This window comes from Hypanus sabinus, unplaced genomic scaffold (assembly GCF_030144855.1).
Source record: "Hypanus sabinus isolate sHypSab1 unplaced genomic scaffold, sHypSab1.hap1 scaffold_1402, whole genome shotgun sequence".
Classification (NCBI taxonomy): Eukaryota; Metazoa; Chordata; class Chondrichthyes; order Myliobatiformes; family Dasyatidae; genus Hypanus; species Hypanus sabinus.
In genome coordinates, this window is record NW_026779475.1 from 41,717 (window position 1) to 58,666 (window position 16,950).

Consider the following 16,950-nt stretch of genomic DNA (forward strand, 5'->3'; position numbering starts at 1 on the left):
CCGAACCCCTGGATTAGATCCCAGTCTGTAACCCACTCCCGGGGATCTGTAATTCTATATATAAACCCGCCGAACCCCTGGGTTAGATCCCAGTCTGTAACCCACTCCCGGGGATCTGTTATTCTATATATAAACCCCCCGAACCCCTGGATTAGATCCCAGTCTGTAACCCACTCCCGGGGATCTGTAATTCTATATATAAACCCGCCGAACCCCTGGGTTAGATCCCAGTCTGTAACCCACTCCCGGGGATCTGTTATTCTATATATAAACCCCCTGAACCCCTGGATTAGATCCCAGTCTGTAACCCACTCCCGGGGATCTGTTATTCTATATATAACCCCCCCGAACACCTGGATTACATCCAGTCTGTAACCCACTCCCGGGGATCTGTTATTCTATATATAAACCCCCCGAACCCCTGGATTAGATCCCAGTCTGTAACCCAATCCCGGGGATCTGTTATTCTCTATATAAACAACACGAACCCCTGGATTAGATCCCAGTCTGTAACCCAATCCCGGGGATCTGTTATTCTATATATAAACCCACCGAACCCCTGGATTAGATCCCAGTCTGTAACACACTCCCGGGGATCTGTTATTCTATATATAAACCCCCCGAACCCCTGGATTAGATCCCAGTCTGTAACCCACTCCCGGGGATCTGTTATTCTATATATAACTCCCCCGAACCCCTGGATTAGATCCCAGCCTGTAACCCACTCCCGGGGATCTGTTATTCTATATATAAACACCCCGAACCCCTGGATTAGATCCTAGTCTGTAACCCACTCCCGGGGATCTGTTATTCTATATATAAACCCCCAGAGCCCCTGGATTAGATCCCAGTCTGTAACCCACTCCCGGGGATCTGTTATTCTATATATAAACCCCCGAACCCCTGGATTAGATCCCAGTATGTAACCCACTCCCGGGGATCTGTTATTCTATATATAAACCCCCCGAACCCCTGGATTAGATCCCAGTCTGTAACCCACTCCCGGGGATCTGTTATTCTATATATAAACCCCCGAACCCCTGGATTAGATCCCAGTCTGTAACCCACTCCCGAGGATCTGTTATACTATATATAAACACCCCGAACCCCTGGGTTAGATCCCAGTCTGTAACCCACTCCCGGGGATCTGTTATTCTATATATAAACCCCCCGAACCCTTGGATTAGATCCCAGCCTGTAACCCACTCCCGGGGATCTGTTATTCTATATATAAACCACCCGAACCCCTGGATTAGAACCCAGTCTATAACCCAATCCCTGGGATCTGTTATTCTATATGTAAACCCCCCGAACACCTGGGTTAGATCCCAGTCTGTAACCCACTCCCGGGGATCTGTTATTCTATATATAAACCCCCCGAACCCCTGGATTAGATCCCAGTCTGTAACCCAATCCCGGGGATCTGTTATTCTCTATATAAACAACCCGAACCCCTGGATTAGATCCCAGTCTGTAACCCACTCCCGGGGATCTGTTATTCTGTATATAAACCACCCGAACCCCTGGGTTAGATCCCAGTCTGTAACCCACTCCCGGGGATCTGTTATTTTATATATAAACCCCTGAACCCCTGGATTAGATCCCAGTCTGTAACCCACTCCCGGGGATCTGTTATTCTATATATAAACCCCCCGAACCCCTGGATTAGATCCCAGTCTGTAACCCACTCCCGGGGATCTGTTATTCTATATATAAACCCCCCGAACCCCTGGATTAGATCCCAGTCTGTACCCCACTCCCGGGGATCTGTTATTCTATATATAAACCCCCCGAACCCCTGGATTAGATCCCAGTCTGTAACCCACTCCCGGGGATCTGTTATTCTATATATAACCCCCCCGAACACCTGGATTAGATCCCAGTCTGTAACACGTTCCCGGGGATCTGTTATTCTATATATAAACCCCCCGAACACCTGGATTAGATCCCAGTCTGTAACCCACTCCCGGGGATCTGTTATTCTATATATAAACCCCCGAACACCTGGATTAGATCCCAGCCTGTAACCCACTCCCGGGGATCTGTTATTCTATATATAAACCCCCCTAACACCTGGATTAGATCCCAGTCTGTAACCCACTCCCGGGGATCTGTTATTCTATATATAAACCCCCCTAACACCTGGATTAGATCCCAGTCTGTAACCCACTCCCGGGGATCTGTTATTCTATATATAACCCCCCCGAACACCTGGATTAGATCCCAGCCTGTAACCCACTCCCGGGGATCTGTTATTCTATATATAAACCCCCCTAACACCTGGATTAGATCACAGTCTGTAACCCACTCCCGGGGATCTGTTATTCTATATATAAACCCCCCGAACCCCTGGATTAGATCCCAGCCTGTAACCCATTCCCGGGGATCTGTTATTCTATATATAAACCCCTCCGTACCCCTTGATTAGATCACAGACTGTATCCCACTCCCGGGGATCTGTTATTCTATATATAAACCCCCCGAACCCCTGGATTAGAACCCAGTCTGTAACCCACTCCCGGGGATCTGTTATTCTGTATATAAACCCCCCGAACCCCTGGATCAGATCCCAGTCTGTAACCCACTCCCGGGGATCTGTTATTCCATATATAACCCCCCCGAACCCCTGGATTAGATCCCAGTCTGTAACCCACTCCCGGGGATCTGTTATTCTATATATAAACCCCTGAACCCCTGGATTAGATCCCAGTCTGTAACCCACTCCCGGGGATCTGTTATTCTATATATAAACCCCCCGAACCCCTGGATTAGATCCCAGTCTGTAACCCACTCCCGGGGATCTGTTATTCCATATATAACCCCCCCGAACCCCTGGATTAGATCCCAGTCTGTAACCCACTCCCGGGGATCTGTTATTTTATATATAAACCCCTGAACCCCTGGATTAGATCCCAGTCTGTAACCCACTCCCGGGGATCTGTTATTCTATATATAACCCCCCCGAACCCCTGGATTAGATCCCAGTCTGTAACCCACTCCCGGGGATCTGTTATTCTATATATAACTCCCCCGAACCCCTGGATTAGATCCCAGTCTGTAACCCACTCCCGGGGATCTGTTATTCTATATATAACCCCACCCCCCCGAACCCCTGGATTAGATCCCAGTCTGTAACCCACTCCCGGGGATCTGTTATTCCATATATAAACCCCTGAACCCCTGGATTAGATCCCAGTCTGTAACCCACTCCCGGGGATCTGTTATTCTATATATAAACCCCCCGAACCCCAGGATTAGATCCCAGTCTGTAACCCACTCCCGGGGATCTGTTATTCTATATATAAACACCCCGAACCCCTGGATTAGATCCCAGTCTGTAACCCACTCCCGGGGATCTGTTATTCTATATATAAACCCCTGAACCCCTGGATTAGATCCCTGTCTGTAACCCACTCCCGGGGATCTGTTATTCTATATATAACCCCCCCGAACACCTGGATTAGATCCCAGCCTGTAACCCACTCCCGGGGATCTGTTATTCTATATATAAACCCCCGAACCCCTGGATTAGATCCCAGTCTGTAACCCACTCCCGGGGATCTGTTATTCTATATATAAACCCCTGAACCCCTGGATTAGATCCCTGTCTGTAACCCACTCCCGGGGATCTGTTATTCTATATATAACCCCCCCGAACACCTGGATTAGATCCCAGCCTGTAACCCACTCCCGGGGATCTGTTATTCTATATATAAACCCCCCCGAACCCCTGGATTAGATCCCAGTCTGTAACCCACTCCCGGGGATCTGTTATTCTATATATAAACCCCCCTAACACCTGGATTAGATCCCAGTCTGTAACCCATTCCCGGGGATCTGTTATTATATATATAAACCCCTCCGTACCCCTGGATTAGATCACAGACTGTATCCCACTCCCGGGGATCTGTTATTCTATATATAAACCCCCCGAACCCCTGGATTAGATCCCAGTCTGTAACCCACTCCCGGGGATCTGTTATTCTGTATATAAACCCCCCGAACCCCTGGATCAGATCCCAGTCTGTAACCCACTCCCGGGGATCTGTTATTCCATATATAACCCCCCCGAACCCCTGGATTAGATCCCAGTCTGTAACCCACTCCCGGGGATCTGTTATTCTATATATAAACCCCCCGAACCCCTGGATTAGATCCCAGTCTGTAACCCACTCCCGGGGATCTGTTATTCTATATATAACCCCCCCCCCAAACACCTGGATTAGATCCCAGTCTGTAACCCACTCCCGGGGATCTGTTATTCTATGTATAAACCCCCCGAACCCCTGGATTAGATCCCAGTCTGTAACCCACTTCCGGGGATCTGTTATTCTATATATAAACCCCCCGAACCCCTGGATTAGATCCCAGTCTGTAACCTACTCCCGGGGATTTGTTATTCTATGTATAAACCCCCCGAACCCCTGGATTAGATCCCAGTCTGTAACCCACTCCCGGGGATCTGTTATTCTATGTATAAACCCCCCGAACCCCTGGATTAGATCCCAGTCTGTAACCCACTCCCGGGGATCTGTTATCCTATATATAAACCCCCCGAACCCCTGGATTAGATCCCAGTCTGTAACCCACTCCCGGGGATCTGTTATTCTATATATAAACCTCCCGAACCCCTGGATTAGATCCCTGTCTGTAACCCACTCCCGGGGATCTGTTATTCTATATATAATCCCCCCCGAACCCTTGGGTTAGATCCCAGTCTGTAACCCACTCCCGGGGATCTGTTATTGTATATATAAACCCCCCGAACCCCTGGATTAGATCCCAGCCTGTAACCCACTCCCGGGGATCTGTTATTCTGTATATAAACCCCCCGATCCCCTGGATTAGATCCCAGTCTGTAACCCACTCCCGGGGATTAGATCCCAGTCTGTAAATCTATTCTAAAGTAGAGGCGTGTACGATACAGCTTTGTGGGCCGAAGGGCCTGTACTGTGCCGCGGGTTTTTCTATGTTTAAATACAGACACACACTCGTTTGCACAGAAGCGTGGAAATCACAGTCTCGCTCCCCAACACGCCGACCGTCTCTCCTCTGCGTCCCGCCTCCCGTGAGTGCCAACCCGGACCCCGCTGCAAGATGAGGCGGGGGAGGGACAGGGGATGGGGACTGAAAGGGGTGGGTGGATCACAGATCCACGATACAATCAGATTCACACACACACACTCTCCCGGGTCCGCGACACAATCAGATTCACACACACACACTCTCCCGGGTCCGCTACACAATCAGATTCACACACACACTCTCCCGGGTCCGCTACACAATCAGATTCACACACACACTCTCCCGGGTCCGCTACACAATCAGATTCACACACACTCTCTCCCAGATCCGCGATACAGTCAGATTCACACACACACTCTCTCCCAGATCCGCGATACAGTCAGATTCACACACACACACACTCTCCCGGGTCCGCTACACAATCAGATTCACACACACACTCTCCCGGGTCCGCTACACAATCAGATTCACACACACACTCTCCCGGGTCCGCGACACAATCAGATTCACACACACACACTCCCCCGGGTCCGCGACACAATCAGATTCACACACACACACTCTCCCGGGTCCGCGACACAATCAGATTCACACACACACACTCTCCCGGGTCCGCTACACAATCAGATTCACACACACACTCTCCCGGGTCCGCTACACAATCAGATTCACACACACACTCTCCCGGGTCCGCTACACAATCAGATTCACACACACTCTCTCCCAGATCCGCGATACAGTCAGATTCACACACACACACACTCTCCCGGGTCCGCTACACAATCAGATTCACACACACACTCTCCCGGGTCCGCTACACAATCAGATTCACACACACACTCTCCCGGGTCCGCGACACAATCAGATTCACACACACACTCTCTCCCGGGTCCGCGACACAATCAGATTCACACACACACACACTCCCAGATCCACGACACAATCAGATTCACACACACACTCCCAGATCCACGACACAATCAGATTCACACACACACTCCCAGATCCGCGACACAAACAGATTCACACACACACACACTCTCCCGGGTCCGCGACACAATCAGATTCACACACACACTCTCCCGGATCCACGATACAGTCAGATTCACACACACACACTCTCCCGGGTCCGCTACACAATCAGATTCACACACACACACACTCCCGGGTCCGCGATACAGTCAGATTCACACACACACACACTCCCGGGTCCGCGACACAATCAGATTCTCACACACACACTCCCAGATCCGCGATACAATCAGATTCACACACACACTCTCCCGGGTCCGCGACACACTCAGATTCACACACACACACTCTCCCGGGTCCGCGACACAATCAGATTCTCACACACACACTCTCCCGGGTCCGCTACACAATCAGATTCACACACACACTCTCCCGGGTCCGCGACACAATCAGATTCACACACACACACTCTCCCGGGTCCGCGACACAATCAGATTCACACACACACACTCTCCCGGGTCCGCGACACAATCAGATTCTCACACACACACTCTCCCGGGTCCGCTACACAATCAGATTCACACACACACACACTCTCCCGGGTCCGCTACACAATCAGATTCACACACACACTCTCTCCCGGGTCCGCGACACAATCAGATTCACACACACACACACTCCCAGATCCGCGATACAATCAGATTCACACACACACTCTCCCGGGTCCGCGACACAATCAGATTCTCACACACACACTCCCAGATCCACGATACAGTCAGATTCACACACACACACTCTCCCGGGTCCGCGACACAATCAGATTCACACACACACTCTCTCCCAGATCCACGATACAGTCAGATTCACACAGACACACTCTCCCAGATCCGCGATACAATCAGATTCACACACACTCTCTCCCGGGTCCGCGATACAATCAGATTCTCACACACACACTCTCCCAGATCCACGATATAGTCAGATTCACACACACACACTCTCCCGGGTCCGCTACACAATCAGATTCACACACACACACTCTCCCAGATCCTCGATACAGTCAGATTCACACACACACACTCTCCCAGATCCGCGATACAGTCAGATTCACACACACACACTCTCCCGGGTCCGCTACACAATCAGATTCACACACACTCTCTCCCAGATCCGCGATACAGTCAGATTCACACACACACACTCTCCCGGGTCCGCTACACAATCAGATTCACAGACACACTCTCCCGGGTCCGCTACACAATCAGATTCACACACACACTCTCCCAGATCCGCGACACAATCAGATTCACACACACACTCTCCCAGATCCACGATACAGTCAGATTCACACAGACACACTCTCCCAGATCCACGATACAGTCAGATTCACACAGACACACTCTCCCAGATCCACGATACAGTCAGATTCACACACACACACACTCTCCCAGATCCTCGACACAATCAGATTCACACACACACTCTCTCCCGGGTCCGCGACACAATCAGATTCACACACACACACTCTCCCAGATCCACGATACAGTCAGATTCACACACACACTCTCTCCCGGGTCCGCGACACAATCAGATTCACACACACACACTCTCCCAGATCCACGATACAGTCAGATTCACACACACACACACTCCCAGATCCGCGATACAGTCAGATTCACACACACACTCTCCCAGATCCGCGACACAATCAGATTCACACACACACACACTCTCCCAGATCCGCGATACAATCAGATTCACACACACACTCTCTCCCGGGTCCGCGACACAATCAGATTCACACACACACTCTCCCAGATCCGCGATACAGTCAGATTCTCACACACACACTCTCCCGGGTCCGCTACACAATCAGATTCACACACACTCTCTCCCAGATCCGCGATACAGTCAGATTCACACACACACACTCTCCCGGGTCCGCGACACAATCAGATTCACACACACACTCTCCCAGATCCACGATACAGTCAGATTCACTCACACTCTCTCCCGGGTCCGCGATACAATCAGATTCTCACACACACACACTCTCCCGGGTCCGCTACACAATCAGATTCACACACACTCTCTCCCAGATCCGCGATACAGTCAGATTCACACACACACTCTCCCGGGTCCGCGACACAATCAGATTCACACACACTCTCTCCCAGATCCGCGATACAGTCAGATTCACACACACTCTCTCCCGGGTCCGCGATACAATCAGATTCACACACACACACTCCCGGGTCCGCGATACAATCAGATTCACACACACACACTCCCGGGTCCGCGATACAATCAGATTCTCACACACACACTCCCAGATCCACGATACAGTCAGATTCACACACACACACACTCCCGGGTCCGCTACACAATCAGATTCACACACACACACTCCCAGATCCGCGATACAGTCAGATTCACACACACACACTCTCCCAGATCCACGATACAGTCAGATTCTCACACACACACACTCCCGGGTCCGCTACACAATCAGATTCACACACACACACTCTCCCAGATCCACGATACAGTCAGATTCACACACACACACACTCCCGGGTCCGCGATACAATCAGATTCACACACACACACTCTCCCGGGTCCGCTACACAATCAGATTCACAGACACACACTCTCCCGGGTCCGCTACACAATCAGATTCACACACACACTCTCCCGGGTCCGCTACACAATCAGATTCACACACACACACTCTCCCGGGTCCGCTACACAATCAGATTCACACACACACACTCTCCCAGATCCTCGACACAATCAGATTCACACACACACACTCTCCCAGATCCTCGACACAATCAGATTCACACACACTCTCCCGGGTCCGCGATACAGTCAGATTCACACACACACACTCTCCCAGATTCACACACACACACTCTCCCAGATTCACACACACACACTCTCCCAGATCCTCGACACAATCAGATTCACACACACACTCCCGGATTCACACACACACACACTCCCGGATTCACACACACACACACTCCCAGATTCACACACACACACTCTCCCAGATTCACACACACACACACTCCCGGATTCACACACACACACACTCCCAGATTCACACACACACACACTCCCAGATTCACACACACACACTCTCCCAGATTCACACACACACACACTCCCGGATTCACACACACACACACTCCCAGATTCACACACACACACACTCCCAGATTCACACACACACACTCTCCCAGATTCACACACACACACACTCCCGGATTCACACACACACACACTCCCAGATTCACACACACACACACTCCCAGATTCACACACACACACTCTCCCAGATTCACACACACACACACTCCCGGATTCACACACACACACACTCCCGGATTCACACACACACACACTCCCAGATTCACACACACACACTCTCCCAGATTCACACACACACACACTCCCGGATTCACACACACACACACTCCCAGATTCACACACACACACACTCCCAGATTCACACACACACACTCTCCCAGATTCACACACACACACTCTCCCAGATTCACACACACACACACTCCCGGATTCACACACACACACTCTCCCAGATTCACACACACACACTCTCCCAGATTCACACACACACACACTCCCGGATTCACACACACACACTCTCCCAGATCCGCGACACAATCAGATTCACACACACACACACTCTCCCAGATCCGCGATACAATCAGATTCACACACACACTCTCTCCCGGGTCCGCGACAAAATCAGATTCACACACACACACTCTCCCAGATCCACGATACAGTCAGATTCACACACACACACACTCTCCCGGGTCCGCTACACAATCAGATTCACACACACACACACTCCCGGGTCCGCGATACAGTCAGATTCACACACACACACTCTCCCGGGTCCGCGACACAATCAGATTCACACACACACACTCTCCCGGGTCCGCGACACAATCAGATTCACACACACACTCTCCCGGGTCCGCTACACAATCAGATTCACACACACACACTCTCCCAGGTCCGCTACACAATCAGATTCACACACACACTCTCTCCCAGATCCGCGATACAGTCAGATTCACACACACACACTCTCCCGGGTCCGCGACACAATCAGATTCACACACACTCTCTCCCAGATCCGCGATACAGTCAGATTCACACACACACACTCTCCCGGGTCCGCGACACAATCAGATTCACACACACTCTCTCCCAGATCCGCGATACAGTCAGATTCACACACACACACTCTCCCGGGTCCGCGACACAATCAGATTCACACACACACTCTCCCAGATCCACGATACAGTCAGATTCACACACACTCTCTCCCGGGTCCGCGATACAATCAGATTCACACACACACACTCCCGGGTCCGCGATACAATCAGATTCACACACACACACTCCCGGGTCCGCGATACAATCAGATTCTCACACACACACTCCCAGATCCACGATACAGTCAGATTCACACACACACACACACTCCCGGGTCCGCTACACAATCAGATTCACACACACACACTCCCAGATCCGCGATACAGTCAGATTCACACACACACTCTCTCCCATATCCACGATACAGTCAGATTCTCACACACACACACTCCCGGGTCCGCTACACAATCAGATTCACACACACACACTCTCCCAGATCCACGATACAGTCAGATTCACACACACACACACTCCCGGGTCCGCGATACAATCAGATTCACACACACACACTCTCCCGGGTCCGCTACACAATCAGATTCACAGACACACACTCTCCCGGGTCCGCTACACAATCAGATTCACACACACACTCTCCCGGGTCCGCTACACAATCAGATTCACACACACACACTCTCCCGGGTCCGCTACACAATCAGATTCACACACACACACTCTCCCAGATCCTCGACACAATCAGATTCACACACACACACTCTCCCAGATCCTCGACACAATCAGATTCACACACACTCTCCCGGGTCCGCGATACAGTCAGATTCACACACACACACTCTCCCAGATCCTCGACACAATCAGATTCACACACACACTCCCGGATTCACACACACACACACTCCCGGATTCACACACACACACACTCCCAGATTCACACACACACACTCTCCCAGATTCAGACACACACACACTCCCGGATTCACACACACACACACTCCCAGATTCACACACACACACACTCCCAGATTCACACACACACACTCTCCCAGATTCACACACACACACACTCCCGGATTCACACACACACACACTCCCAGATTCACACACACACACACTCCCGGATTCACACACACACACACTCCCAGATTCACACACACACACACTCCCAGATTCACACACACACACTCTCCCAGATTCACACACACACACTCTCCCAGATTCACACACACACACACTCCCGGATTCACACACACACACTCTCCCAGATTCACACACACACACACTCCCAGATTCACACACACACACACTCCCAGATTCACACACACACACACTCCCGGATTCACACACACACACACTCCCAGATTCACACACACACACACTCCCGGATTCACACACACACACACTCCCAGATTCACACACACACACACTCCCGGATTCACACACACACACACTCCCAGATTCACACACACACACACTCCCAGATTCACACACACACACACTCCCAGATTCACACACACACACACTCCCGGATTCACACACACACACTCCCAGATTCACACACACACACACTCCCAGATTCACACACACACACACTCCCGGATTCACACACACACACTCCCGGATTCACACACACACACACTCCCAGATTCACACACACACACACTCCCAGATTCACACACACACACACTCCCGGATTCACACACACACACTCCCAGATTCACACACACACACACTCCCAGATTCACACACACACACACTCCCGGATTCACACACACACACTCCCAGATTCACACACACACACACTCCCAGATTCACACACACACACACTCCCGGATTCACACACACACACTCCCAGATTCACACACACACACACTCCCAGATTCACACACACACACACTCCCAGATTCACACACACACACACTCCCAGATTCACACACACACACACTCCCGGATTCACACACACACACTCTCCCAGATTCACACACACACACACTCCCAGATTCACACACACACACACTCCCGGATTCACACACACACTCTCCCAGATTCACACACACTCCCGGATTCACACACACACACTCTCCCAGATTCACACACACACACACTCCCAGATTCACACACACACACACTCCCGGATTCACACACACACACACTCCCAGATTCACACACACACACACTCCCAGATTCACACACACACTCCCAGATTCACACACACACACACACTCCCGGATTCACACACACACACTCCCAGATTCACACACACACACACTCCCAGATTCACACACACACACTCTCCCAGATTCACACACACACACTCCCAGATTCACACACACACACACTCCCGGATTCACACACACACACACTCCCGGATTCACACACACACACACTCCCGGATTCACACACACACACTCCCAGATTCACACACACACACACTCCCAGATTCACACACACACACACTCCCGGATTCACACACACACACTCCCAGATTCACACACACACACACTCCCGGATTCACACACACACACACTCCCGGATTCACACACACACACACTCCCGGATTCACACACACACACTCTCCCGGATTCACACACACACACACTCCCGGATTCACACACACACACACTCCCGGATTCACACACACACACACTCCCGGATTCACACACACACACACTCCCGGATTCACACACACACACTCTCCCGGATTCACACACACACACACTCCCGGATTCACACACACACACACTCCCGGATTCACACACACACACTCCCGGATTCACACACACACACTCTCCCAGATTCACACACACACACTCCCAGATTCACACACACACACTCTCCCAGATTCACACACACACACACTCCCAGATTCACACACACACACACTCCCGGATTCACACACACACACACTCCCGGATTCACACACACACACTCTCCCGGGTCCGCGATACAATCAGATTCACACACACTCTCTCCCGGGTCCGCGATACAATCAGATTCACACACACACTCTCCCAGATCCGCGATACAATCAGATTCACACACACACTCTCTCCCGGGTCCGCGACACAATCAGATTCACACACACACACTCTCCCAGATCCGCGATACAGTCAGATTCACACACACACACTCTCCCGGGTCCGCGATACAGTCAGATTCACACACACACACTCTCCCGGGTCCGCGATACAGTCAGATTCACACACACACACACTCCCGGGTCCGCGATACAGTCAGATTCACACACACACACACTCCCGGGTCCGCGATACAGTCAGATTCACACACACACACACTCCCGGGTCCGCGATACAGTCAGATTCACACACACACACTCTCCCGGGTCCGCGACACAATCAGATTCACACACACACTCTCCCGGGTCCGCGACACAATCAGATTCACACACACACACACTCCCGGATTCACACACACACACTCTCCCAGATTCACACACACACACACTCCCGGGTCCGCGACACAATCAGATTCACACACACACACACTCCCGGATTCACACACACACACTCTCCCAGATTCACACACACACACTCTCCCAGATTCACACACACACACACTCCCGGATTCACACACACACACACTCCCGGGTCCGCGATACAGTCAGATTCACACACACACACTCTCCCGGGTCCGCGACACAATCAGATTCACACACACACACTCTCCCGGGTCCGCGACACAATCAGATTCACACACACACTCTCCCGGGTCCGCTACACAATCAGATTCACACACACACACTCTCCCGGGTCCGCTACACAATCAGATTCACACACACACACTCTCCCGGGTCCGCGACACAATCAGATTCACACACACACACTCTCCCAGATCCACGATACAGTCAGATTCACACACACACACACTCTCCCGGGTCCGCTACACAATCAGATTCACACACACTCTCTCCCAGATCCGCGATACAGTCAGATTCACACACACACACTCTCCCAGATCCGCGATACAGTCAGATTCACACACACACACTCTCCCAGATCCGCGATACAGTCAGATTCACACACACACACTCTCCCAGATCCACGATACAGTCAGATTCACACACACACACTCTCCCGGGTCCGCGACACAATCAGATTCACACACACTCTCTCCCAGATCCGCGATACAGTCAGATTCACACACACACACTCTCCCGGGTCCGCGACACAATCAGATTCACACACACACTCTCTCCCAGATCCGCGATACAGTCAGATTCACACACACACACTCTCCCGGGTCCGCGACACAATCAGATTCACACACACACTCTCTCCCGGGTCCGCGACACAATCAGATTCACACACACACTCTCCCGGGTCCGCGACACAATCAGATTCACACACACACACTCTCCCAGATTCACACACACACACTCCCGGATTCACACACACACACTCCCGGATTCACACACACATGCGCGCTCGCTCAGAACCCACAGTTCCCCACAGATGTACCCAGATTCACAACACAACGTGTCAAAAGACTTACCAAAAAGTACAAGACCGCCATGCCTCCTGATAACGGGTCTGCAGCCTAGATCCGCCGACTCGGAGAGCAAATGAATATCTTCTTCACTACTCTGCACCAGACAAAAATGCAGGGAATCCCGCTTTTTCCTTCGGGAAATTTGTCAGTAATTCTTTTGCTTTCGATTCCCAGTTACGGGAGAGTGTGGAGGGAGATTCACTCTGTGTCTGACCCCGGGAGTGTGTGATGGGACGGTGTGGAGGGAGATTCACTCTGTGTCTGACCCCGGGAGTGTGTGATGGGACGGTGTGGAGGGAGATTCACTCTCTGTCTGACCCCGGGAGTGTGTGATGGGACGATGTGGAGGGAGATTCACTCTGTGTCTGACCCCGGGAGAGTGTGATGGGACGGTGTGGAGGGAGATTCACTCTCTGTCTGACCCCGGGAGTGTGTGATGGGACGGTGTGGAGGGAGATTCACTCTGTGTCTGACCCCGGGAGTGTGTGATGGGACGGTGTGGAGGGAGATTCACTCAGTGTCTGACCCCGGGAGTGTGTGATGGGACCGTGTGGAGGGAGATTCACTCTGTGTCTGACCCCGGGAGTGTGTGATGGGACGGTGTGGAGGGAGATTCACTCTGTGTCTGACCCCGGGAGTGTGTGATGGGACGATGTGGAGGGAGATTCACTCTGTGTCTGACCCCGGGAGAGTGTGATGGGACGGTGTGGAGGGAGATTCACTCTGCATGTGCGGTTTTTGGAGGGGACGCCCCGACCTCTGTCTGGGAAGCTCATTCTGCACGGCGAGGTTCAGCCACGACCAGACTGTCTACGAGCGGGACGGCCTTTCACTCCCCAAGCAAAAGGGAATCGGGCAAAAATTCGCTGACGGGGAGCGGGGCAACCCGCGGAGGCGTCTCTGTCAGATGACGCCCGGTTATTTTTAAACCACTGCCCTGTCAGAGGGAGTTTCAAATGCAGAACCTACGAATGCCCAGCAGACCTCGAGGGAGATGTAAATCTGACCCTGTTGTTTACCGGCAGGCGTTACGAATCTCGGTTTCCCCCGCTGACAAAAACGGGAGTTTAATGCGGACAAGTGTGAGGTATTGCACTGCGGAAGGTCAAACCAAGGTCGAACATACAGGGTAAATGGTGGGACACTGAGGGGTGCAGTAGAACAGAGGGATCTGCGAGTACAGATACACAATTCCCTAAAAGTGGCGTCACAGGTAGATCGGGTCGTAAAGAGAGCTTCTGGTACATTGGCCTTTATAAATCAAAGTATTGAGTATAAGAGTTGGAATGTAATGGTGAGGTTGTATAAGGCATTGGTGAGGCCGGATTTGGAGTATTGTGTGCAGTTTTGGTCACCGAATTACAGGAAGGATATTAATAAGTTTGAAAGATTGCAGAGAAGGTTTACAAGGATGTTGCCGGGACTTGAGAAACTGAGTGACAGAGAAAGGTTGAATAGGTGTGGACTTTATTCCCTGGAGCGTAGGAGAATGAGGGGAGATTTCACAGAGGTGTATAAAATTATGATGGGTAATCAACCATATAAGAATGACAGCACAGAAACAGGGCATTCGGCCCTTCTAGTCCGTGCCGAACGCTTACTCTCACCTAGTCCCACCGACCCGCACTCAGCCCATAACCCTCCACTCCTTTCCTGTCCATATACCTGTCCAATTTTACTTTAAATGACAATACCGAACCTGCCTCTACCACTTCCACTGGAAGCTCGTTCCACACAGCTACCACTCTCCGAGTAAAGAAGTTCCCCCTCGTGTTACCCCTAAACTTTTGCCCCCGAAGTCTCAACTCATGTCCTCTTGTTTGAATCTCCCCTACTCTCAATGGAAAAAGCCTATCCACGTCAACTCTATCTATCCCCCTCATAATTTTAAAAACCTCTATCAAATCCCCCCTCAACCTTCTACGCTCCGAAGAATAAAGACCTAACTTGTTCAACCTTTCTCTGTAACTTAGGTGCTGAAACCCAGGTAACATTCTAGTAAATTTCCTCTGTACTCTCTCTATTTTGTTGACATCTTTCCTATAATTCGGTGACCAGAACTGTACACAATACTCCAAATTCGGCCTCACCGATGCCTTGTACAATTTTAACATTACGTCCCAACTCCTATAAGGATATTGCCGGGACTTGAGAAACTGAGTTACAGAGAAAGGTTGAACAGGTGAGGACTTTATTCCCTGGAGCGTAGGAGAATGAGGGGAGATTTGATAG

The 16,950-nt window shown here is 51.2% G+C and overlaps 1 protein-coding gene across 1 annotated transcript in view; it reads right to left on the reverse strand.

The window, feature by feature from the left end:
* LOC132386940 (tumor necrosis factor receptor superfamily member 5-like) overlaps positions 1–16,289 on the reverse strand; it is a 26,695-nt gene extending 10,406 nt beyond the window's left edge. Inside the window, exon 1 of the mRNA XM_059959292.1 lies at positions 14,722–16,289. Within this exon, the coding sequence (XP_059815275.1) occupies positions 14,722–14,742 (21 nt within the window). The 5' untranslated portion in view covers positions 14,743–16,289. The remainder of the gene's footprint in view (positions 1–14,721) is intronic.
* Positions 16,290–16,950: the final 661 nt, after the last annotated feature.